At 38.3% G+C, this 25,911-nt stretch overlaps 1 protein-coding gene across 2 annotated transcripts in view; it reads left to right on the forward strand.

Annotated features, from left to right (window-relative positions):
* Positions 1–25,911, forward strand: part of BRCC3 (BRCA1/BRCA2-containing complex subunit 3) — a 68,734-nt gene that overhangs the window by 1,504 nt on the left and 41,319 nt on the right. For both annotated transcript variants that reach the window (XM_032265175.1, XM_032265174.1), the window contains exons 3-7: positions 457–511; positions 4,232–4,351; positions 5,464–5,551; positions 15,756–15,844; positions 17,310–17,365. In XM_032265175.1, coding sequence (XP_032121066.1) covers positions 457–511; positions 4,232–4,351; positions 5,464–5,551; positions 15,756–15,844; positions 17,310–17,365 — 408 coding nt within the window. The remainder of the gene's footprint in view (positions 1–456; positions 512–4,231; positions 4,352–5,463; positions 5,552–15,755; positions 15,845–17,309; positions 17,366–25,911) is intronic.

Here is a 25,911-nt window from a genome sequence, read left to right on the forward strand (position 1 = left end):
AATTTTCTTTGTGACACAGAACATATACAGGCATTTCCCCATTGATCCATTCCTTCATGTTAATCGACAGTGTGGCATTGCCTTTTCTTCTGGTGAGCCTCACCGTTATTTCAGAAATCCCCAGTAGCTTCAATGCTTGAGGTGGTGAAACCTTTGAGTAACATTTTAATTTTAACTTGAAATCATACCATAGTGTACTTTTCAAGCCCACCTCCTTAATACCCAGGATTCCAGGAATTTAGCTTTGTCCATGATAACTTTATACACTCAGCCATTTGTGCATGTGTCCCAGATTGCTTCTAACAGATATAGAGTGCAGCTCTAGCCTCAGCTGTTTCCCTCGTATTCTTTGGTCTCTGCTAATATTTCATTGCAAAAAATTGTTATTTTGCTTTAATTCCCTTTTTATATTCCAAACTCCACTTTCTTTTTTTTTTTCTAATTTGTTCCCAATAGGAGTGACTCCAAATTTGCATATACTGGAACTGAAATGCGCACAGTTGCTGAAAAGGTATGTGTGCTAGAATTTTGCATGGTGGAAACTTGCAGTTGGGGAAAGATTTCCGTAATCCAGTGATCTCAACTAGAGTATCTGGTTTCTGGCTGGATGAGATATTCTTTCTAGTAAAATCAGATGAAGAGTCTACTCACTGGGAATGCGACCTAATTTTCTGTTCTTTGTAGCATATTGTTTCTACTTGAGCAAGATTAGTAATCACTATCAGTACCACCCTCTTGCTGCTCTCCTTGTTGTCACTGTCTGTTTTCTGGCCCTTCTCTCACTTTCCTTGAGACTTTGGCATGTCATTCACATCACTATTACCTCTTTATCCAACGTCTACTCATGCAACCCTCTCTTCTTAAACAGGCAGATTACCCATAGCATCATAGTTCTTAGTCTACCTTGACTTTCTTCCTGTCTGCACTCCTCCAGCACCTTTTCTGGCATGCTCTAGCCTTGATGGTCTAGTGTAATGCTTCTAACCTCATCATGGCATAGGACCACTTAATTTTTTCTCCAATCTGTCATAGACCTATGCTTTTGTAAAATGCAATAAAAATGAATCACTTCCCCTTCTCCCACCATGTTATCAGGCCACAGCTTCATCTACTTATTACTACTATTTACAAACTTTTCCACCTTAATCACTTTGCATCTCTTCCCATATCAGAGAAATAGGTTATCTTCCTGTCCAAAGCTGCAGTTTTTTCAGAGACCTTGTTTATCAGATGTTCTGTTTCTTTTCTGGGCCTTTTCCCTGTCACCTGATTCTTTTCTCTCAGGATAAAAATATGTGTAAATTACTCTTATTTTCAGAAAGGAAAGCTACTTCTTAATCGTGTGTCTTCCTGTAGTCACTACTCTTATATCATTCCTTTAATAGCCAGACTTCTTAAAAGAATAAGCTACAGTTACTACTCTTTCACTTTCCCTAGTCAAACCCACTGAGGTCTCGTTTCTAATTCTACTTTTTGTGGATTATTTCCTGGTGCTTATCTTAATCTTTCTCCTTGAATCTCTGAATTCTCATGAGTTTTTCTTGGTTTTGCTGTATTGCCTTTATTCCTGTTTCCCCCTTTCCTTTATAGACCCCTCTTCTTCCTCTGTCTATGCATTAAATATTTCTCATTTCTCTTAGGCACTGAAATTTCTGACTAAAGCAAGAAGGAGAGAAAGATACAATTCACCCTGGACATCAGTTACTAAGACACATTCCAAATCTTAATGATGTAATTTTATTTTTAAGATTTCATGCCCTTGTCTTGAGTTTTATGTCAGTTTGTACTGTCTAAATTAGATTTTAAACTTTATTGGTTAAGCTGCCTTTTTAGTGTTGCATAGTGCATTTTTTATCCTTTTATTTTTAGCCTTTCTGTGTACTAGTATTTAAAATATGTCTCTTATTAGTGGTAAATACTTTAAAAAATCCAGTGTGATAATCTTTTTAATTGGAGTATTTAGTTCAAAAACAAAAATAAATCACCAAAAAATTTAATGTGAGCCATGAATGTAATCTATATACATAATTTTAGTTTTTTTTAGTAATCACAGTAAAAAGTAATAAATGAAATTAATTTGAATGGTGCATTTTATTTAACCTAAGTATCTGAAGTATTATTATTTTAACATGTAGTGAATATTAAGAAATGTTGAGATATTTTATGTTTCTTTTTTTTCCTTTTTGTGTTATCTTTGAATTCCATATGTGTTTCACACTTGTTGCACATCTGAAATCAGACTGATGTTGCACAGTGAAAATCTATAGCTTGTTTCAAAAGCCTCCTCTCAGATTTCACCCTTGTCCCTTCAGCATCTGATAATGCTAAGCCCACTCTTTCCCTTGACAGTCTTGTACCATTTCATTGTTTTGGTTTTGCCTTCTTTGTCTTCCTCCCTGGCCCTTCTTTTCCTTCCCCATCCTAAATGTGGCCACTCCTCTTGATTCAGGCCAAGACCTCTGCTCCCTTTCTCCACACTTAATTTGTCCACTCATAAAAGCTTTATTGATTCCTGCATTTATTCTGTTTGAGTCTAAGCTATAATCCCACTTGCCTGCTAAAAATTGCCATATTGTATATCTCTCATCCTAGATTATCTCATCTGAAAACAAGCTCATCTTCTTTCCTTCCTGACCCTTTCTAAACTTTGATCTGCCTCACATCTTCTACCTAGCTTCAACTTTGAAACTTTAGAGTCGTTTTTGCCAGTTTCCTATCCACCATCACCCATGGTCAATAAGCTACCAAATCTTGTAGAGTCATTCTTTTTAATGGGTCTCACATCTGTTTCTTCCATCTCTGCCATCTGCTTAGCCCAGTACTTAATTGTTACTTCATGTACAGTTTATCTGAAATAATTTTTTTCCTTCGACTTCATCCTGCAAATCATGGCTTGGCATTTGAGGTCTTGTGCATTCTCACTCTACCTTTCTTAGATTTGCCATCTGCCATTTCACCTCAAGCTCTGTATCCAAATCAGTCAGCTAACTTGTCTCCCAGACACCTCATTCACACTTTACTACTTCCATGTTGCCCCCTCTCCCACAGTAATCAAGGAATAGATACATTTGTCTGCCTTTTCTATGTAGATTTTTTTCTTTTTTAGATTCATATTCTGCTTATGTAGATTATTTTTCTAATATAAGTGAGTTCTTTCCTCTGAGCTCCTGTATTAGTCTGTTACCACACTGCTATAAAGAACTTCCCGAGGCCAGGCGTGGTGGTTTATGCCTGTAATCTCAACACTTTGGGATGTGAGACGGGCCTGAGGTCAGGAGTTCGAGACCATCCTAGCCAACATGGCTACCAAAAAAATACAGAAAGCCAGGCGTGGTGGCGTGTGCCTGTAATCCCAGCTGCTGGGAAGGTTGAGGTGGAACAATCACTTGAACCCAGGAGGTGGAGGTCGGAGCCAAGATCACACCACTACATTCCAGCCTGGGCAACAGAGTGAGACCCTGTGTCCAAAAAAAAAAAAACCTCCCTGAGACTGGGTAATTTAAAAAGAAAAGAGGTTTAATTGACTCACAGTTCCATGTGGCTGGGGAGGCTTCAGGAAACTTATAATCATGGTGGAAGGTGAAGGGGAAGCAAGACACATCTTGCATTGTGGTAGGAGAGACAGAGACAGTGAGTGGGGAAGTGCCACCCTTTTAAACCATCAGATCTGAGAACTCACTCTCACATTATAATGAGAACAGCCTGCGGGAAATCCAACCCTACAATCCAATCACTTCTCATCAAGTCCCTCCCCTGATATGTGGAGTTTACAATGTGAGATGAAATTTGGGTGGGGACACAGAGCCCAGCCATATCAGCTCCTATGGCATTGACTTACTACATTATCTTAGTGGAGTTTCATGAATAATAACTTGCCACTCAGCCATGTCGTCAGCACATTGAACCCTTTGTCAGCACTCTGATTTATGTTCCTTTGTATGACACAGTGTTTTGTACATAGTTGTAAGTCAAATAATTACTAGTTGATCATTCTAAAAGTCATTCCTTCATCTAAATATTAGCATATGTATTTTATATTTTTGTGTCTGAAATGTATATATTGAGGTTGGGTGTCTTTTATTTGAAACATTTCAGTATTCATGTGAAAAGTGTCAGTTTTCTAAAATGGAATATTTAATCTGATTTTGTAATAAAATGCAATTCAATAGTTGAATGGGGCTGTTTTATTGGAGAGAGCCATAAGTAACCATTTTTGTGGATTTTCCTTTAGGTTGACGCTGTCAGAATTGTTCACATTCATTCTGTCATCATCTTAAGACGTTCTGATAAGAGGAAGGACCGAGTTGAAATTTCTCCAGAGCAGCTGTCTGCAGCTTCAACAGAGGCAGAGATATCCTTATTGGTCAATAGAAGCTTTTATGTGCTCTGGGGTTGCTGGGCCACATTGGTCAGCTCGCTACAGTCATCCTGCTTTAGGTGGTTTCATAAATTTTCTTCCCTTAGATCCAGTTGTTTGTTTATTAGAATTTCTCTCTATTTCTCCTTTTGAGTGGCTTTTATTGTAAGAATTAGAAATTTCTGACATTCCTGCTTCTAAATGCCAAAAGATCTCAGGGTCAAACACTGTGACAATGAACTCTGTGTAGAGTCCCCTCAATCTTCCTCCCTAGTCTTCTCTCTATTCCTCCCTGCCCCTCCTTCCAGCTTTCCTAGTATCATTTAATTTCTAGGCCTTTTACTATCTTGATCTCTATCCTCTTGAGAGATTCTCATTTGTGACTTCCTCTCAAAAAGTGCAATGTTGGGAACTGAATGCAATATTTCATGTTAAATATAACCCCAAATGATCAAAAATGGGGCATTTGTTTCCTGTGATTTGTTTCTGTATGATTCAGAATGCCCTGGCCAGTGCCTCTTAAGTGAATATGAAGCTGATCCCCATCTTGCTTGAGTGCTGGGCAGAGTTACCTTTTATTTTCTTGAGGCTTCCTTTCCCTGGCCTCCAATAGTTTCCACACATGCTTCCGCTCATCAGTTATCTGCTGAATACTCAAGTGCGCATATAGAGGATATCTGTGCAGCTCTCCTCTCAGGACCTCTGCCCTGCAAACCTCTGCCCTGCTGCAATTACTATTTGTTAAGCACTAGGTGCCAGGCACTATGCTAAACACCTTATGTGGATGATTGTTCATTAAATGTTTTAGGAATCGTGTGGAGTGAATGCAAGGAAAGTAGTTTCTCTGGGCATTTGAAAACTTGAAAATATATCCTAGAAATATTGTTTCTCAGACTTAGTTGCATAAAAAGGATTATTATGTTTTAATATAAGTAACTTTTTTTGGCTTTAAATGGGCATTATGGGAAACTCAGCATGAACCTTCTTTCATCCTTTTGTTGCCATTAAATTGCAGTAAGTTTATTTAAACTTCAGGGTGCTTTCTGAGCCCTTATTAGCATGAGAAATTTTGTTCCCACATTTTGAAAGTACCTTGACAGACACACAGGTTGGCTGAACTGACAGGTCGCCCTATGAGAGTCGTGGGCTGGTATCATTCCCATCCTCATATAACTGTTTGGCCTTCACATGTTGGTAAGTATTATGGGGTTGCAATGTTTATTGTTCTCAAAAATTAATATCATGTTTCCTTCTTTATTATGTAGGGTATGGTTATTTTGAATCAAAATTTGTCCTTCAGCAGTTGTTATTATTTTGATTTATTTTACTGTGTATTAAAAGTAATGATTTATGTCATATTGATTGTTTTTAATAAGTATGTCAGTTGATATAAAAAAATTAAACTGTTAACTAAAAATTGCTGATTGCTGAATATCATTACTGTCCAGGACACTCCCTCTCTGCAGACTTAAAATTAGCAAAATTGATTTTTACAAATGCTGTTTACATATAGTCCATTGGGGGCTCTCAATATACACCTTTACCCTTCTAATCAGTGCTTTCTCTCTACCTTTACCCTTTTTGAGATGCATAGTTGTGTTTTTGTTTTTTTTTGTTTTTTTTTTTTGTCTGTATCTGCCTCTCCAGAAAGAAGGAGAATAACTTGGGGAGAGTGAACTAATATTCATGAGCATTTAACTATGTGCTAATGGTTTACAAATGTTTTCTTCTCTAATCCTTGTGGTAACTTGTGAGTTAGAGATTTTCTCCCATTGTACACAAGGGTAAACAGAGACTTAGGTGAATTAAGTAAGTGGCAGAGCTGAGGTTAGAAATGAGGTCTGACTCCCAAGTCTGCTCTTTCCACTGTGCTACTACTAGTCATACGGGTTTGGGTTGATAGCTGTGATACGAATAGCAAAAAATCATCAGTGGTGCAGTCCCAGACTTTAATGAGACACGACTGGTCCTAAGAAATAGAGAATTACTTCTCAGTCTTGGATGGGTGAGGATATGTCTCAGAATTCACCTGAGAAAGCTTTTATAAAATGTATCTGCCCCAAATTAATCTTTCCTAGATTCCAACTCAGACCTACTATAACAACCTCTGGGAGTAGGTATTAGGTGGGGATAATGTTGAACACCTCCAGTTAAATACTGATTTAGAATAAGGGAGATGACAAATCTACCTTCTCCCAGATTTGCCAAATGTTAAAATTTTGTAACATTTGCTGTATCATTCTCTTTCTGCGTATAGGTATATAGGTGTATATGTCTGAGGATAATTTTTTCCTGAAGTATTAGAGACTAAGTTGCAGACATGGTACCTTTTACCCCTACTCTTCAGTATGAATTTCCTAAACACAAATTCTCTTACATAACCACAGTATATTTATAAAAATTGGGAAATTAACATTCATATACTATTATTTAAATTGATAGCAAGTTCTATATTCATCTACACTGTGATACGAATGGCAAGTTCTATATTAAATTTCAGACCTTATTCAGATTCTTTAATTGGTTCACTAATGTCCCAGTAAAGGTTGTTTTTATAGCTATTAATCTATTCCTGTAAAGCCTTAATATCACTGAATAAATTCAGTGTCTGATTTGTTTTCTTGTCACTGTCGACACTGAAATCAGATTGGCCTCAAATTTTTCCCATGGTAGTGCCATCAGCCAGAAAGAACGAAGTACCAACCACTAATGAAGAAAAGTTTGACACATATATTCCTGAACAATTATTGTCACTATAGCAATACGTTAGAATGGAAAATAAATGCATAAAATTTGGTGGTAGAAAGAAATTCCCTATGAATTTAGGGGGAGAAAACCTTATAATTCCCTGAAGCAGAGCGCCCAGTAAGTTTCAGACTTCAGAATAACTGAATTCTCTCAGGGCAGAAGATCTCGGCCATTAAAGAAGAACCTGGGTAGGAGTTTGTAATGCAGCAGAAACAGTAGTGGGAGAATTTTAATCTTTATAGCAATTTTAAAAAAAGGGATATCACAGAAAGTAGCTGAAAAAATCAACTCTAAATTATGAAATGATTAAGGAGCCAAGTGCAAATAATTCAACACAAAATAGATTTGGAGTCTAGAGTATAGAGATCCTACCTGAACAAATATTAGAATATGCAATAAAAGCTATGTCCCACCTATAAAATGAACAACAAAAGAAAGACACAAAAGCATTTATTTGTAAAACTCTCAAGGACATGGAGAGAGTATATTAAATATCTAAGTTGAAGGGCAGACAACATTCAAAGGATTAACAATGAGGACACATCAGGTCTCTCACTTGAGATCTCAAAAATATTTACAGGCCGGGCATGGTGGCTCACGCCTGTAATCCCAGCACTTTAGTGGGATGAGGCAGGCAGATCACTTTAGGTTAGGAGTTGGAGACCAGTCTGACCATCACGGTGAAACCTCATTTCTACTAAAAATGTAAAAATTAGCCGGGCATGGTGGTGGGTGCCTGTAATCCCAGTTACTGGGGAGGCTGAGGCAGGAGAATTCAGTTTAACCCAGGAGGCGGAGGTTGCAGTGAGCTGAGATCGCACCACTGCACTCCAGCCTGGGCGACAGAGTGAGATTCTATCTCAAAAAAACCCAAAAAATTACAGTAGTGAAATTAAGAGTACAACTGAAGAAAAATAATTGCCCAACTGAGCTGGCATTCACATTTGTCTCCAAACAGCCTTTTAAGAACTAGTGCCCTATAAATGTATGCAATTATGATTTGCCAATTAAAAATAATATTCAAGATAGTAAATAAATGGGAAAAAAAAGAATTGAGTCTAACAGAGGCTCTGTATTGCAAACCTCAGAGAAAAAGTGAGCAATGAATAATAACTGTAAGTCCCTTTAATAGGAAAAGAATTCCAAGCTGTAGTAAAGAATGACAAGTGAAAAAGAGTAAATTCTTTTTTTCTATTAAAGAAAAGGCATAATTTTAGTTGGGGAGGGAGAGGGATGTGACCATTTCAATGCTTTTTATGATAAGGCAATTAGTGCAATTAGATTAAGTTCCAGTGGGCTAGGTAAGACTGGTTTTTAAACACATTTTAAAGGGATCATTCTATAAAATGATTCTTCAAGAAATTTATGGATACCTGTATGGAATAATAAGGTCATGGCTCCTGCTGTCCTAGACCTTAATGATTTTGTTGGGGGAACAACACAGTACTAAAGGGAAAAACAACGAGTGACATGACAAAGAAGAAATGGGATGTAGTCCACATAAAACATTTGTATGGACAAAAATAAACAGGGTAAGCACCTATAAAAATAAAAGCCAGCTGGGCACGGTGGCTCACACCTGTAATCCTAGCACTTTGGCAGGCCAAGGCGGGTGGGTTGCCTGAGCTCAGGAGTTTGAGATCAGCCTGGGTAGCATGGTGAAACCCTGTTTTTACTAAGATACAAGAAACTAGCTGGGCGTAGTGGCATGTGCCTGTAGTCCCAGCTACTTGGGAGGCTGAGACAGGTGAGTTGCTTGAATCCAGGAGGCGGAGGTTGCAGTGAGCCAAGATCACACCATTGCATTCCAGCATGAGCAACAGAGCAACACTGTGTCTCAATAAATAGATAGATAGGTAGATAGATAGATAGATAGATAGGTCTTGGGATTAGGAAAAAACAATAGTAGGATCGTATTAAAGGCAAGCTGCAAACCTAAAGACTTGAACAAAAACTAACAAGCTAGGTTAAGCTATATGGGGGAAATAAAGATAGCAGTCATCATCAGCTAAAGGGTGAGAGAAGGTAGGTCATTAATTCTATAACAAAAGGCACCGTAACTAAGGAAACTCTAATGAGGCTGAATTATGTTCCCTACCATAGCAACATGCATGTATACAGGATAAAATTTTACGTGTAAGAAATGGAAACTAGTTGAAATAGAAGAGCTTGATAACCCACTTTCAGAATTTATTCATTCCTTCAAAAGAATATAAAGTGAGTTGGCCTTGGGTTGAGGTTGGCAGTGGAGGGTGGAGAGAAGGGTGAACACAAAGACTTTAAAATTGCATCTTAGGAGAATTTTAGTCTTACAGAAAAATTTCAAGAATAGTATGAAGAACCAGATGCAGCAATTGTTAACCTTTGGTCACGTTTGCTTTATCATATTCTCTCTCTCCAACATAAACACATGCACATGTGTACACATGCTATTTGAGAGTGAGTTGCAGACATGATGCTCCCTTACCTTTAAATACTTCATTGTGTATTTCTCAAGATCAAGGCTGTTTACATAACCAGAGTGCCTTTGTCAAAATAAGCACATTTAATAAGTTCAATAATATTGTGTAAAGCAGAGAACTTACTCACATTTTGCCAGTTAAATGTTCTCTTGACGAGTTCCTCAGACCTTTTTTCCTTTTTCATGACATAGACAGTTTGGGAGACGGAATATTGCTCCATTTGACTTTGTCTGCTATTTGCTTATGACTAGATTCAGGTTATACACTTTGGCATGTGGTGCTAGGCCCTTCTTAGTGTCTCCCATCAAGACGTGTGGTTTCTCTGCCACATGTTAACATTTTCATGCGGCTGATGAGGCAGAATTAACAAATGTGAGTCAAATGGGAAGAGGTGATAACAAGCCTCTTCTCAGCATGTCAGTTTGTTGAACAGATACTGAGGACTTGCCCATGCCAGTTTGTAATAATATCTGCAAAGCCAATTCCAACATTGGGAAGCTGTGCATGTTCTATGATATCTCTGATCAGTATGTTTCTACTTTCTACAAAGGCAAACCCTTTCATTTTAAAACCTCTGAATTCCCCATTTCTGTCTTCACATTCAGTGGATAACATTGCTTCCCACTTTAATGGAGAAAACAGGAAACATTAGAAAGGAATTCCTCTGTTATCTCTGCCTTCTACTTTCTCAAGAACCGTACGTTGTTTGTTATGCCCCTCTTTTTCTTTCACATCTACATACTTTTCCACTATACTGGATTCTTCCCGTCATTTATCATTTCTTTCAACAAATAAATTTGAGTGTCTACCATGTGTCAAAGTGCTGAAGATGAATGAGAGAAACAAGGTGCTTGCCTTCATGGAGCTTTCAAATGTGTTCACACTCTATTCTGCCTTCTAGCTTCGTTGCTGTATTAAAGTGGACCTTGCTAGAGTCACCAGTGGTATCCATGTTGAAAATCTAGTGACCATTTTAAAACCCCATCTTATGAAACATTGACACTGTCAAGTATTCTCTACTTATTGAAATACTTCCCAGCTAATCATGAGGAGTGTGTGGCTCTTTTGGAAAGATACTCAGCTGAGGGTCAGAGCTGAAATACCCAGTCCAAAACCAGATGGCTAGTAAGTAGCAAAGCCCGTATCTGAATTGAGTTTATGTGAGTCTAGAGCCTAGGATTTCTACAGCATCTCACTTTGATTGAGCAAGTGGGAATCCTATTCATGGAAGTAGGAAATGAAGGAGGAAACATAGGTTTGGTGGTGGGGAAAGACATGTAGTTCAGTTACATCATACACACACTTAACATATCTGAATTTTACCTGTATTGTACACGTTTGCAAAAGAAAAAAGTGATATAAATAGTGCAGACTATTTCATAAATCTCATGAGACTTGGTACTATTTGTAGAAGTTATTCTTCTATAATTTATTTACAAGTAAAATAAAGTGAATAAAAGTGATTTAAATAGTGCAGACTATTTCATAAATCTCACGATATTTGGTACTGTTTGTAGACGTTATTCTTCTACCATTTATTTACAAGTAAAATAAATGCTTATCCAAGGAGACATGTACCTGTAGTTACATTCCTCCTTTTAAGATCTGCTCAATTCTTTTTTTCTAGTACAAAGGTGAGTTTTAATATCTTTGTTTAAAAAGTTTTTTTTTTTTTTTTTTTTTTAAAGTGGGGTAGGCCAGGTGCAGTGGCTCATGCCTGTAATTACAGCACTTTGGGAGGCTGAGGTGGGAGGATTACTTCAAGTCCATCCCAGGCAAGATGGTGAGATTCTGTCTCTTAACTTTTTGTTTTCAAATTAGCCATGTGTGGTGATGCATGCATATAGTTCCAGGTACTCAGGAGGGCAAGGTGGGATGAACCCTTGAGCTCAGGAGTTGGAGGTGGCAGTGAGCTGTGATTGCAGCATTGTGCTCCAGCATGAGTGACAAAGCAAGAGTTCATCTCTAAAATTTTTTTTTAAAGTAGGATATGAGAGATATAGCCAATTATTTTCAGATATATAAAAACATTTCCAATGGGCTCCACATGTAATTTTGGATTCAGAGCAGGTCTGCCACTTTGCAAGGCACTACCCTTTACAGGAACATTTTCACCACATAGCTACTAAAAGGAAATGAGAAGGCCTATTTCTGAAATGTTTCCATGTACCCTTGGGTGAAAAACAGTTTCAGTTCATTCCTCCACTGACATTAAAAGAGAATGTCTGTATTTCAGGCCAGAATAATAAAATGGATTTTTAATACTACATATGGCTGCTTCATCATATTTCTTAGGAATGGTGCTACGTAATATCACTGTGTACAAAATCACACACTCTTCAAGAAAACCGATTGTTAAATAGTTGTGTAATTGCCCACAAAGGGGCCCAGTACATCCTGCAGCCTGCTTCATGCATGTGACATTTAGTCTAACAGCTTAACCAGCCCTCTGCTGTACTTGCTGCAGAGAAAAGCTGAAACTGCTGGTTTCCAGGTCAGTTTATGTGGTCCAATCCCTGACCTGATTTCTTGCTGAGAGACCGAACCAGAGGACTCTAGGGCCCTGCCAAGGGCATCTGTACTGTACCGGGCTTGAGTTCAACAGAAATCAGATAAGCAATCTCCAACTTTTCATCCCTGGGTCTAAAGTCACATCCTGAAGAGTTTCGTTACAACAGTAATGAAACCCATACATGGTTTCCTATTGCTTTCCCTTCTTAATTTTCAGTGAGGATAATGTCACCAGAAGGTTCCATCTCCCTTTCTCAGTAACAAGGAGAAGTGAAACAGGCAATGGGATCTCAGACAAAGTCTAGGCTTGAGCCTTGGGGCGGTTTACCGAGTTTCTGTCTAGACCACGGAGATCTTTACCAATTTGCTGGCTAGATCTATGGATGCCTGGTTCCCCCAGTAGCTCTGCCATTTAAGCTACTTGAATGACGCTGAGGAACTGCTCTTTGGTGATTTCAGGAGGTTCTTTACCTTTTTTTTTTTTTTTTTAGAAGGGGTTTCGCTCTTGTTACCCAGGCTGGAGTGCAATGGCGCGATCTCGGCTCACCGCAACGTCCGCCTCCTGGGTTCAAGCAATTCTCCTGCCTCAGCCTCCTGAGTAGCTGGGATTACAGGCACGCATCACCATGCCCAGCTAATGTTTTGTATTTTTAGTAGAGACGGGGTTTCACCGTGTTGACCAGGATGGTCTCGATCTTTTGACCTCGTGATCCACCCGCCTCGGCCTCCCAAAGTGCTGGGATTACAGGCATGAGCCACCGCGCCCGGCGGTTCTTTACCTTTAAAAGTTCTGACAAAATGACCGAAGCTCTTTCCATATGAGTCTTGGTGGCAGGCAGATGGATAATCAGAATCCCTTGTGCATGCCACCATCTGCAACACACCTTGCGAACTTGTCCGTGGTCACCGCTATCTGTCCAGTGCTGGCTGACGTCCAACCTAACCTGGAGTGGGTTTCTCCAACACCATGTAGGTGATGTACACCTTGTGCAGGCAGTCTTGTAGACAACCCGACCTGCGCGCCCTCCGTCCATCCCTCCTGTCCCTCCTTTCCTTCCTTGCCCAGGCTGGAGTGCAGTGGCGTGATCTTGGCTCACTGCAACCTCTGTCTCGCAGGCTCAAGGGATTCTCCTGCCTCAGCCTCCCGAGTAGCTGGGACTACAGGTGCCCGCCACCACGCCCGGCTATTTTTTTTGGTATTTTAGTAGAGATGGGGTTTCACCATGTTGGTGAAGCTGGTCTCGATTTCCAGACCTCAGGTGCTGCTCACCTTGGCCTCCGAAAGTGCTGTGATCACAGGCCTGAGCCAACGCCCCTGCCCGCCCTTTCTTTAGGAAACCGGGAGACGCCCCTCCTCACAGCGCCATCTGGTGGATCCTTGTGTAAGAACTGGATTAAAGCGCTTGTAAAATCCAGAGTAAAGGTCTTCCCAATCTGTCGGCTTCCTCAAAGCAGGACTGGGCAGTCACCTATTCAAACCAGGCATCTTCTTGCAAAGCACCCCCATCCCTGTTCTCGAGTCACCCTACTCTTGGCCAAATACGAGGCTCTGAAGGCTCACTCCACTTTATACAGCCGATCCTCAACAACATATAGCAAGCAGCAGATATTCTCATCCATGATATCCCAAAGATGGCGAGGCTAATGCCCCCATGTCATTAAAGTATCTCATACCTCTGTTGGAGGCTTCTGAAATAAGTCTGGCTATTCTGGGGGCACCAGCGGCCTTTTCACTCAGAGAGCAGAAAAGGCTGAGAGGTGGCCGGTACGGGTAGATAGTGTTGCGTCTGGCTGGGAAGCAGAATGCCTGAGAGAATGAGCGGAGGCGGATGGGGCAAGGGTGACTGGTGCAGGGTCTGAGGCTGCTGAGATGAGGTTGACCGTCTGTAGGATGAGAGCTCCTCGCGGGCAGCAGTGGCTGGAGTGGGTTCCTCCGAAATCAGGTGGTCTCCCAAGGCGTAGCCAATACTCAGACGTGGTACATCCATTACGAGGAGGTGCCAGAATGATCCCATCCAGAGAAGGTTCACCGGCAAGAAGAGTACCCCTTCCCACAGGAGCAGATTCACACACGAGGGTCTCCCCGGATGGGCAGGGCTGGCTCGCTTTGGCAGGTATCAGGGTAAAGGTACTGAGCTCACGAGAAACATACTCTTAGTAGCATTGTTCTAATACAACCAAGTTGAAATGTGAGGTAGACAATTGGATATATGGTTCTGACATTCAGAGTACAAGTCTGGGACTAGAGTTTGTTGCGCAGGGGTTGGGAGTGGCTAGTGTACATTTAAAGCCACAAAACTAGATGAAATTTCCCAGGGAGTGAGAGCAAAGAGATAAAAAGACAACACTGAGCCTGGGCCATGCCAATATTTGGAGAGAGGGAAGATGGAAAGCATCCAGCAAAGGAGACAGGAGGCAAAGTGAAAACAGTGTTCCAAGGAGACAGGGATCAGCTGACATCAGGTAAATTGAAGACCAAGAATAAATCACTGGTGACCTTGACTAAAAGCACTTTGGGTGACATCATGAGGATAGTAGTTGTTTTCAGTGGTTGCAGATAAAATGGAATGGAAGTAATGCTTATGAAGTGCCTTTTATGTGTGTTAAAAAGTTTGCAATTTTAAAATTACAAATACCCTATGAGAGAAAAGATGATGTTTGTCCTCATTTAACTGACAATGAAATAGCCTTAACAGTACCAAGAATTTTACCAAGGTCATATAGCAGTACAGAGACCATTTTTATAGTGCTACATATTTTTAGCAGTATTTTCAGCCAATATTTTCTTCATAGTCATTGCTAGGTACTGTTTGCTCTTAGTCTTTATTTAGAAAGATGTTGGGGAGAAGTCAAAATCCACTTGAAAAAGGTATACATGCAAAGAATGTTGGAGAACAGATTGCCAAACTAAGTGAATGTAAGCCATTGGAGCAAACTGTAATTTGCAGTGTTTCATTGTGACACCTGGTCTTTTGTATCCTTTATAAACAATGGTCTGAAGACTAAATTTAGCCACTGTTTAGTTTTTGGCATTTAATATTTTAATCTTTTCTAATGTTGGTATTTGGTATCCGTTTATGATCTCTTTTCAAAAGTTCAGTAAGCGTATCAAGCAGAATCCTATGGATAAAAAAAAATCAAGTAACAACATAGGATGGTTTCTACTCTCTGGAATGTTGAATTTATATCACAATCACTTCTATACAATGGCTCCTGTAAGATTTTCCTCCATAATAATTTCACACTTTGTTCTTTAGTAGCAAGCCTAATAAATATATTCACTTTCCTAGAAGCTGCCCATCAAAAGGCTTTTTCTAGGAAATATTTTTTTCTCCTCTCAAAGCTTTTCTTTGAGTCTTCATGGAGGATATTACCAAGTTCTGGGTTAACTGAAATTTTCTATTTCTCTTTCTATACCACATTTCATAGCAGAGGTACTCTTGGGCTGGGCAGGCTAGAGTTATTAATAAGCTTTATTATTTAATAGCAGACTTTTCATAGTATTATCCTAACCTAGCAAAACATTTATACTTTGATGTTGTCCTTAGGATATATTCCTCTTTTGCCTATACAATCTGAATCCTAGGGAGATTATATGTCACTGTTATCTTTAAATCTTCAAGTCTGTAAGATATAGTCTATTGACAGAAGATTTTAAAATTTTCATTTGTTTTCAGATGTTCGCACACAAGCCATGTACCAGATGATGGATCAAGGCTTTGTAGGACTTATTTTTTCCTGTTTTATAGAAGATAAAAACACAAAGGTATTTTGTTTATGTGTGTATGTGTGCTCTGTGTGTGTGTGTGTGTGTGTGTGTACATACAGAGTAGAGAAAAATCTCTTTGCAATTTTAATAGGATGGCCAGGAAAGTTTTCAATGAAAAGGGTCATTGAGTTAGGACCTGAAGAAGGTGAGGGAACAAGTCTTATGGATTTCTTGGGGAAAGAACGTACCAGGCAGAGGAAATAGCCAGTGCAAAGACCCTAAGGCGTGTTGAGGGAACATCAGGGAAGTTGGTGTGGCTGCAGCAGATTGAGGAAGACCATGACCATACATCCCACTTTGCCTCTGTCAGTCCCATTTTTGCCCTATTATCCTAGTGTCTTCCCTCTTGGAGGTGTCCCAGTTTGAATGATAACTCATTTAGTTGTCCTAAACAAGGCCCAGATCTTGTCAGGGCCTTGCCAGGCTTTGACTCTGACTTGGGAAGTCACTGGAGGATGACTTTGTGTTTTAATGGGATCTCTGGCTTCTGTGTAGTCTGAACAGTAGGCAGAGGGTGGGGGTGGAATCCATGGCATCAGTGAAACCTGTTAGGAAGATACTGCTATAATCTAGACAAGAGATGATGGAGGTTTGGCCATGGTGGTAAGAGTGAAGATAATGAGAAGTGGTTGTATGCTGTATATACATATGTATATATACATACATACATTATCTTCACTCTTTATGTATGTATATAGTTTGATGGCTAGTGATAGTAACAATTACCATTTGTCATCTACTGTATGGCATGTACTTATTAGGTGCTTTACATAAATATGCTGTAACCCTGACAAAAGCCCAGGATGATTATTCCCATTTTATGGATGAACAAACTGAAGCTAAGAGAGGTTAAGCAGTTTGATCAGTGGCCAGTCTTGCCATTCTCTATTTGAATTCTGTTTGAATTTTATGTTCATGTCAAGAGGTTATGATATGTGTCAGTTCAAACAAATATTACTACTTAACATTGTAGGTATGAATTCTGCCAAGAATACCAACAGTGTCTTATTTAGTGCACTAGCTATATTCTTAGAATCTGTGTTATAATGAATATTTTCCATAAAATCACTTTTCCAGAAACATTGAAGTTCAGTACCTTGAACTTTATACATCATTTAAAATGCTTTCAGCTTTGTCATCATACATTTATTTATTTATTGTCATCATAAGTAGTTGTTGAATATGTTTGTCAGCTTTGAGGACAGCAGTTTGAATGTTCAGGTTCTTAGGATCCTGGTTCTTGTCTTTGTTAATAATTCCCTGCTGTTACATGACCAGATGTTTGGTTGTGACCATCTTATGTTGACTGAGCATATGATCCTTTTTATAGAAATTGATTTATGGCAAAGTACATCTTTGGAATCTCTTTTAACCTTCTGCTTCTGGAGGGACCTTTGGGGTCTTCCTCAGTATTAATCTTTCTTTGTGTGACATTTCTTTCTTTCTTTTTTTCCTTTGATAGACTGGCCGGGTACTCTACACTTGCTTCCAATCCATACAGGCCCAAAAGAGTTCAGAGTAAGTATGAGAGAGACTTACGTGCGTGTTGGAGGGCTAATCTCCAATCCAGGGAATTTATTGTTTTGTTTCATTTTATTTCTTTCACTGGTAAGACACTAAGAACTCTATATTTCTATTTATACTGATTTACAGCTCTATGATGAGTTAGAATCTCTTTAGCAGTTTGGATATGGGCTACCTAGGAAGCTGGAGTCATAGGAGCAGTCTCTTAACTGTAATTATATCACCACAGTCCTGCCTGACATTTAGCAGGTTGGATATGGGTGAATCATAAAACAAAGATTGAACATGCAGAGTATTAGATGTGTATAGATTCTTGTCTTTGCTGTGTCATAAATTTGATTTCAGAATTAGAGTATCTTATTTAAATGTTTATATAGATCCGTTTCCTTATTGAAATCCAATTCGATCTAAATTAGCAAATTTTTTTTTTTTTTTTTTTTTTTTGAGACAGAGTCTCGCTCTGTCACCCAAGCTGCAGTGCAGTGGTGCGATCTCGGCTCAGTGTAACCTCCACCTCCTGGGTTCAAGCAATTCCCCTGCCTCAGCCTCCTGAGTAGCTGAAAATACAGGCACATGCCACTACGCATGGCTAATTTTTGTATTTTTAGTAGAGACAGGGTTTCGCCATGTTGGTCAGGCTGGTCAAGAACTCCCGACCTCAGGTGATCCACCTGCCTCGGCCTCCCAAAGTACTGGGCTTACAGGTGTGAGCCACTGCACCTGGCCATTAGCAAACCTTAATTGAGTACCTACTATATGCCAAGCATCATGGTAGGCACTTGGGATGCAGAGATGAAAGCCACATTCATTCATTGTCTAATTGAGATATAAAAGCAAATACTGTATTACCTTTTTTTCTTGTAATACTTATCAATTTATTATTATAATATTGTTTGAAATATCAAACAATTGGGAAAAAAGATGGTCATCAGTACAGAACTGATTAAATAAATTATAATACATTCATATAATGGTATAAAATGCAGCCGTTAAAAAAAAAACTGTGAGGAAGCTTGGTAGTAACACACAGATATCTCCAAGATATTTTGTTAAGTGGAAAATGCAGGGTACAAGAACAGTTTGTATAGTGTGCTACCATTTGTGTAAAGATGTGTAAGAGAAATAGATAAATAAACACACCTGCACATTTGCTTGTAAATGCATGCAAATATCTGGAAGGAAACACATCAGCCACCTCAGCAGAGAGGATGTGAGTATGAGAGAGTAGAGAATGTGGAGACATTATTGTTGTTTTTCATAGATTTGGACTGTAGAACCATACAACAGTATTACCTTGTCAAGAAATATTAATTTTTAAAATCTTCACACTAATACATGCATATGCATACAAATACTGAATGGTACAGAAGGTCTTATAATAAATAGTTTCACTCCTCAAATGGGACCACTTCTTTCTACTAATTTTCCTTTTAGTTCTTTTGTTTACTTTGATATCTCTAAATAATATACTTATGATATTCTTTCTTGATTTACCAATTTTGGATATTTTCTATTCTTATTTATTATTGTGTTATATTGCTCTCACAAATGAGGATGTAGCTCATTTACACTACCCCATCTCCATTCTTCTCAATGTAGTTATGTTACTATTTTTTGTTCTTCTGTTGGTTACTTTTCTAGTCTTAAAGTTTGCCCCTTTATTTTTTTTTTTGAGACGGAGTTTCGCTCTTGTTACCCAGGCTGGAGGGCAATGGCGTGATCTCGGCTCACCGCAACCTCCGCCTCCTGGGTTCAGACAATTCTCCTGCCCCAGCCTCCTGAGTCGCTGGGATTACAGGCACGCGCCACCATGCCCAGCTAATTTTTTCTATTTTTAGTAGAGACGGGGTTTCACCATGTTGACCAGGATGGTCTCGATCTCTTGACCTCGTGATCCACCCGCCTCGGCCTCCCAAAGTGCTGGGATTACAGGCTTGAGCCACCGCGCCCGGCTATTTATTTTATTAACAGTTGACAGTAGACAATATCTTTTGGCTCCCTGCTGTTACTTGTAGTTTTACCCTAAACATTTACATTTTCACAGTTGTAAGCATCTATGTTCTGTGTTGTAATCATAATTGCATTTTCTGTGCTTTGTCTATGGTTGATTCTAAGAGTAGAAAATTAAGTGTTAATATTGTTATTGTTATATAAATATTATTCCCTGTACAACTAAGCAGTGTAGTGTACTATTATTCCACTTCCTTTCTTATATAGTTTTTCATTTTTACATGGGGTTTTGAGTGGCTTTTTCCCCTTATTTTTCTGCCTTTATCATCTCACAGAGCTCTACATCTTCAGAAGCAATATAAAAATATTTAGAATCCTTGCTTTTCCTAGGATTGCTCCCTTGAAATGCACTATCCTCTTACCCTAACCTGATATATTCTGTAGGCCTACTGCACAGCTGACGTCCTGGGATTTTCCTTCATTATTCTCCAGGGTTGAATCCATTGTGGTCTGGATTTCATGTTATTTTTCTTGGTTCACTGTGTGATTTTGCTGGAAAAGACTCCCTAGTAACTTCCTAAGAATGGTGTATTTGACTTAAACTTTCTGAGTTCTGCTTGTCTGAAATGTTTTTATTCTTAATTAATAACCTTACTAGATAAAGAATTCAAAGTGGAAATTTTCCCCCTCATAAACAAGGCCTCATTGAAGGCCTTGTTTCAGTGTTTTTTTTTTGTTTGTTTGCCAGTCCAATTCTTCCTTTGTAGGGCATTCCTCCCCCCTCTCTCTGACAGCTTTTAGGTGTTTCTCTTTATTCTTGATGTGAAATATTCTATGATATAATTAGAATATAGATATTTTATTCAAACTGCTGTACACTTTCAATCAGACAGTACTTATCTTTCAGCTCTGGGCAATTCTCTATTATTTTGTTTGTTTGTTTTGTATCCCCAGATAAAACAATCCACAACCTACTCAGTTCCTGGAGAGAGGAAATCTTATTTGTAACTTAGTCCAGTTTCATAATTTAAAGTTTCTTCAAGTTTATATTGGTCTTTGGGGAATGACTTCTCATTCCTTCAATTACTTCCCTTACTGCCCATGTTCACTCTAAGATGGCATCAGAAGTATTGGGAAGATGACTTAAATAAACCCACACTGTAGGGAAAGGAGGCTTTCTGGTCTCATGCTGGTTATGGTAATCAGTGTAGGAGTCCTTCTTCTCATGGTCAATGTTCTCCTTAATATATCCGATATAACCCTGTCTCATTGACTTGAAGTCCTAGCAGAAGGTGATGCATCACGAGCTTCCTCTCTTATAGCTCTCTCCTTCCTTTTCCTCCTAAGTTAGTAGGACAGAGATATCATATCCTTTTCTCTGTTCTTTGATAATTCCTCCCTGTTTTTTCCCTTTCTCTTTCTAGAGCTCCTATCAGTCACGAGTTAAAGGTCCTAAATTGACCTTAATGACTCTTTTTATTCATATTTTCTGTCTCTTTTATTTTATTCTAGTTTTGGATTTTAAAAATTTTATCTTCTAACTTTTATTTTGGCAATTTTATATTTTTAAATTTCAAGAGTTTTTTTTCTGCATTTGGTAGTTACTCCCATTTCGCAGCATCCTTTTCTTATTTTATTGATATGATATTGAAATGTTAGACTTTCTTTTGCTTTTTACAGTTATCCTTTTCCTCTGATAATTTTTATTTCTGTTTCATTTTTATAATCTTTCTTGTCTACCCCTTTTTAAGAATAAGGCAACAAAAAGTGAAGTGGTAGCTCAGTATTTGTGGCCATGGCTTGTCAACACGAGGCTTCACTTTAGGGTGAATAGGTTGGGAGCCAGCTGTTTTGTTCAGGTATCACTCAGTGCTAGACCTGACATATCTTGCTCTGGGACACCAGTCTTAACAATTGCTATCATACTTCCTCCAAGACAGTTCATCATTATTATTGTTTTCATTATTAACTATTAATTAGAAGAACTCTTGATGTTGCTGTTACTGCAAATGATGATAATGATGATGATTATTCTGATATAAGAATGAAAACTTGGTTATTGAACACTTGGTGTATCTGCAGGCCAAATCATGGAGGAACGCAAGAGAGGAGTAGCTAGAGTCTCATGTTTCTGATAGGAGAAACAAAAGGGATCCAAGAAATCACATGATTAAGCAATTTCATAAAGTTGTTTATAAATTTCTTGGCTAATACTTGAGTGATGTATGCATGGATCTGATCCTAATTAGCATAATTGAGAACAGAATTAACCAATAGACCACTACATAGATCCTATACTGACCACTAGGTGGTGCACATACAGGTAATATCCAAAGAACACTACAAAGGCTCTGAAAAATTAGAACCGCTACCTATAGAAGGCTGTGGAAAATTGAACCTGAACCTAACTAGACGGATTGTGTGCTAAAACAAAAATAACAACATTCTCCATAGAATGTAAACAAGACCCAATGTCTCAACATAATATTCCAAATATTGAGAATACAATTCAGAATTATGTGGTATGGGAAGAACTGAGAAAATTTCAACTTACATTGAAAAGGACATTAACAGATGCTAACACTGAGCTAACACTCGTGTAGGAATTGTGTGATAAAGACTTTAAAGCAAATACAGGTTGAATATCCTTTATTGAAATACTTTCAGATTTTATATTTTTTAACATTTTAGAATATTTGCATTATGCTTTTTCAGCATTCCTGATCTGAAAATATGAATTCCATAGTGCTCCATTGATCATTTCCTTTGAGTGTCATGTCGATGCTCAGAAAGTTTCAGATTATGGACCAGTTTGGATTTTGGATGTTCAGATTAGAGATGCTTAAACTATTACAAAAGTGTTTTAAAAAATAATTGCAAATATTCTCTTACAACATTTTAATTTTTAATTTTTGTGGGTACGTACATAGGTGTATATATTTATGGGGTGCATGTGATGTTCTGATATAGGCATGCAATGTGAAATAATCACATCATGGAGAATGGGGTATCCATCTGCTCAAGCATTTATCCTTTGCATTACAGCAGTCCATTTACACTCTTTGAGTTACTGTAAAATGTACAATTAAGTTATTGACTATAGTCACTGTGTTGTACAATCAAATAATACATTTTATTTATTTCTGATGACTCATTTTGGTACCTATTAACCATCCCCACCTTTCTCTGGTTCCCTACTACCCTTCCCAGTCTCTGGTAACTATCCTTCTATTTCTATGAGTTCAATTGTTTTGATTTTTATATCCCGCAAATAAGTGAGAACATGTTATGTTTGTCTTTCTGTGCCATGCATTTAACTTATTTCACTTAATACAGTGATCTCCAGTTCCATCAACATTGTTGCAAATGACAGGATCTCATTCTTTTTTGTGGCAGAATAGTACTCCATTTTGTATATGTACCACATTTCCTTTATCCATTTGTCTGTTGATGGACACTCAGGTAGCTAACAAATTTTGGCTATTGTGAACAGTGCTACAGTGAACATGGGAGTACAGATATCTCTTCAATACACTGATTTCATTTCTTTTGATTATATACCCAGCAGTGTATATATGGTAGTTCATATATACACTAGATCATATGGTGGTTCTATTTTTAGTTTGTGGAGGAACCTCCAAAGTGTTCTCCATAGTGGCTGTCCTAATTTACATTCCCACCAATAGTGTACAGGGGTTCTCTTTTCTCCATATCCTCACCAGCATTTGTTATTCCTTGTCTTTTGGGTATCAAGCATTTTAACTGGGGTGAGATGATATCTCAGTATAGTTTTGATTTGCATTTCTCTGATGATCAGTGATATTGAGCACTTTTTCATATACCTGTTTGCCATCTGTATATCTTTTGAGAAATGTCTATTCAAATCTTTTGCCCATTTTTGGATTGTATTATTAGATAATTTCCTGTAGAGTTGTTTGAGCTCCTTATATATTCTGACTAATCCTTGTCAGATGGGTAGTTCAACTGCAAACACTCTTAAAACAAATGTTTAAATAGAAACTCTCAGCAAATAAATGCAATAATAAAAAACCAAATGCAAATTTTAGAACTGAAAGGCCAAGTGCAGTGGCTCATGCCCGTAATCCCAGCACTTTGGGAGGCCCAGGTGGGTGGATCACTTGAGGTCAGGAGTTTGAGACCAGCCTGGCCAACATACTGAAACCGTGTCTCTACTAAAAATACAAAAATTAGCCAGGTGTCCTGTCAGATGCCTGTAATCCCAGCTACTCAGGAGGCTGAGGCAGGAGAATCACTTGAACCTGGGAGGTGGAGGTTGCAGTGAGTCGAGATCACACCATTGCACTCCAGCCTGGGCAACAAGAGCAAAACTCTGTCCCAAAAAAAAATTTAGAATTGAAAAATATAATCACTAAAATATACAACTTACTGGATGGTCTAGATAGTAGAACAGAGATGACAGAAGAAAGAGTCAGTAAACTTTAATGATAGATCAATACAAATTAACCAATCTGAACAAGAGACCAAAAAACTAGGTTGATTAATAAAGTGAAGAGAGGAAGTAACATCAGCAATAGCAGACTTGGAAACTTCAAAAGCCAGGTTCTCCATAGTAGTGAATAATCTGGCAAAAATGATCAGAATCAACTTTATTGGAACTTTAGAAACTAATCAAAACTTTATATCAACAGGAAAATGTTTAATTAAGGGAAAAAAACATCAGAATCTTGGTGTTTAAAGAAATCTCTATTGAATTACCAGACAGCCACTAAGCTAACAGGACAAAGACCTCAGTGACCACATATGACAAAGAATACAGAATATAATAATTAGTTCAGAAGACTCACTGAACACATAAAATCAGATACAATAAGTGGCAACAACAAACCCTGGAGGGAAGGTAGAATCTGATTTCCAGACTTGCTCTGTTACAGTATTCGAAATGTCCAGTTTTTAACAAAAAAAATTAAGGCATTCAAAGCAACAAATTATGGCCTATACACAAGAAAAAGAAATTAGTAGAGATGCTTCCTCAGAGAGAGCCAAGGAGGATGGTACAGTAGGACTGTCTACTGATTGCCAATTTCAACAAGTATCCATGCATGAAAATACCTTGATAAGAGCTAAAGAAAGCAGATAAGAGATCACAGCACCTGGTTATAGCATCATAATAAGAAAAAATGCATTGAGTAGGGTAGGAAGGACAGTTTTACATTACCCATGTCACTCCCTTCCAAACCCCAGGCAGTACAGAGCAGAGTTACTGTCTGCTTGGGAGCAAGAGAGGGAAATGATCACCAAACAATGCCTGCAGCTGTATAAAAATAGAAATCAATAATGGTGGAACTTCATAAAATTCACAAATACATGAAAATTGAACAATATGTACCTGAACGATAAATGGGTCAATAAAGAAATTAAAATAGAAATGAAAAATTTCTTCAGACAAATTAAAATGGAAACAATATGCCAAAACCTGTGGATACAGCAAAGTAATTCTGAGAGGGAACTTTGTAGCAATAAACATCTACATCAAAAAAGAAAAAAAGATCTCAAACAACCTAATGTTGTATCTCAAGGAACTAGTAACACAAGAACAAACTAAGCCCAAAATAAGTAGAAGAAAGGAAATAATAAAGAACAGAGAAGAAATAAAATAAATATTAGAACAAAATAAATAAATATTAGAAAACAACACAAATGATCAACGAAACAAAGATTGTGTTTTGGGTGTTTTGTTTTTTGAGACAGGGTCTTGCTCTGTTGCCAAGGCTTCATTGCAGTGGCATAATCATGGTTCATAGCTGCCTCAATCTCCCAGGCTCAAGTGATCCTCCCACCATAGCTTCTGGAGTAGCTGGGACTCCAGGCGTATGCTACCATGCCTAGCTAATTTTTTTAAAAATTATTTTTTGTAGAGATAGAGACAGGGTCTCACTATGTTGCCCAGGCTAGTCTCGAACTCCTGGACTCAAACAGTCATCCTGCCTTGGCCTCCTGAAGTCCTGGGATTACAGGTGTGAGCCACTGTGCCAAGCCAAGGGTCAGTTTTTAAAAAGAGAAACAAAATTGACAAACATGTAGCTAGGCTGAGGAAAAAGAGAGAAGACATAAAGAAAATCAGAGATGAAAAAGGAGATATTATAACTAATATGACCGAAATACAAATGATCGCCAGAGATCACTGACATATGAACAATTATATGCCAACAAATTGGATAACAGGGAAGAAATGAGAACTTCCTGAACACCTGCAACCTACCAATATTGAATTATGAAGAAACAAAATCTGAACAGACCAGTAACCAGTAAGGAGATTGAATCAGTAATCAAAAGTTTCTTATCAAAGAAAAGCCTAGGTACTGATGGTCTCAATGCTGAATTCTACCAAACATTTAAAGAACTAATATCAGTTCTTTTCAAAATCTTCCAAAAAGTTGAAGAGCAGAGAACACTACTAAATTCATTTTAAGATGCCAGCATTACCTTGATACCAAGACAACAAAAATCTACAGGCTGATATCCCTGATAAACATAGATGCAAAAATCCTCAACAGAATACTAGCTAACCTAATGCATGTTAAAGAGATCATTCACCATGATCAAGTGGG

Source organism: Sapajus apella, unplaced genomic scaffold (assembly GCF_009761245.1).
Source record: "Sapajus apella isolate SASKATOON/1434 unplaced genomic scaffold, GSC_monkey_1.0 scaffold149, whole genome shotgun sequence".
Classification (NCBI taxonomy): Eukaryota; Metazoa; Chordata; class Mammalia; order Primates; family Cebidae; genus Sapajus; species Sapajus apella.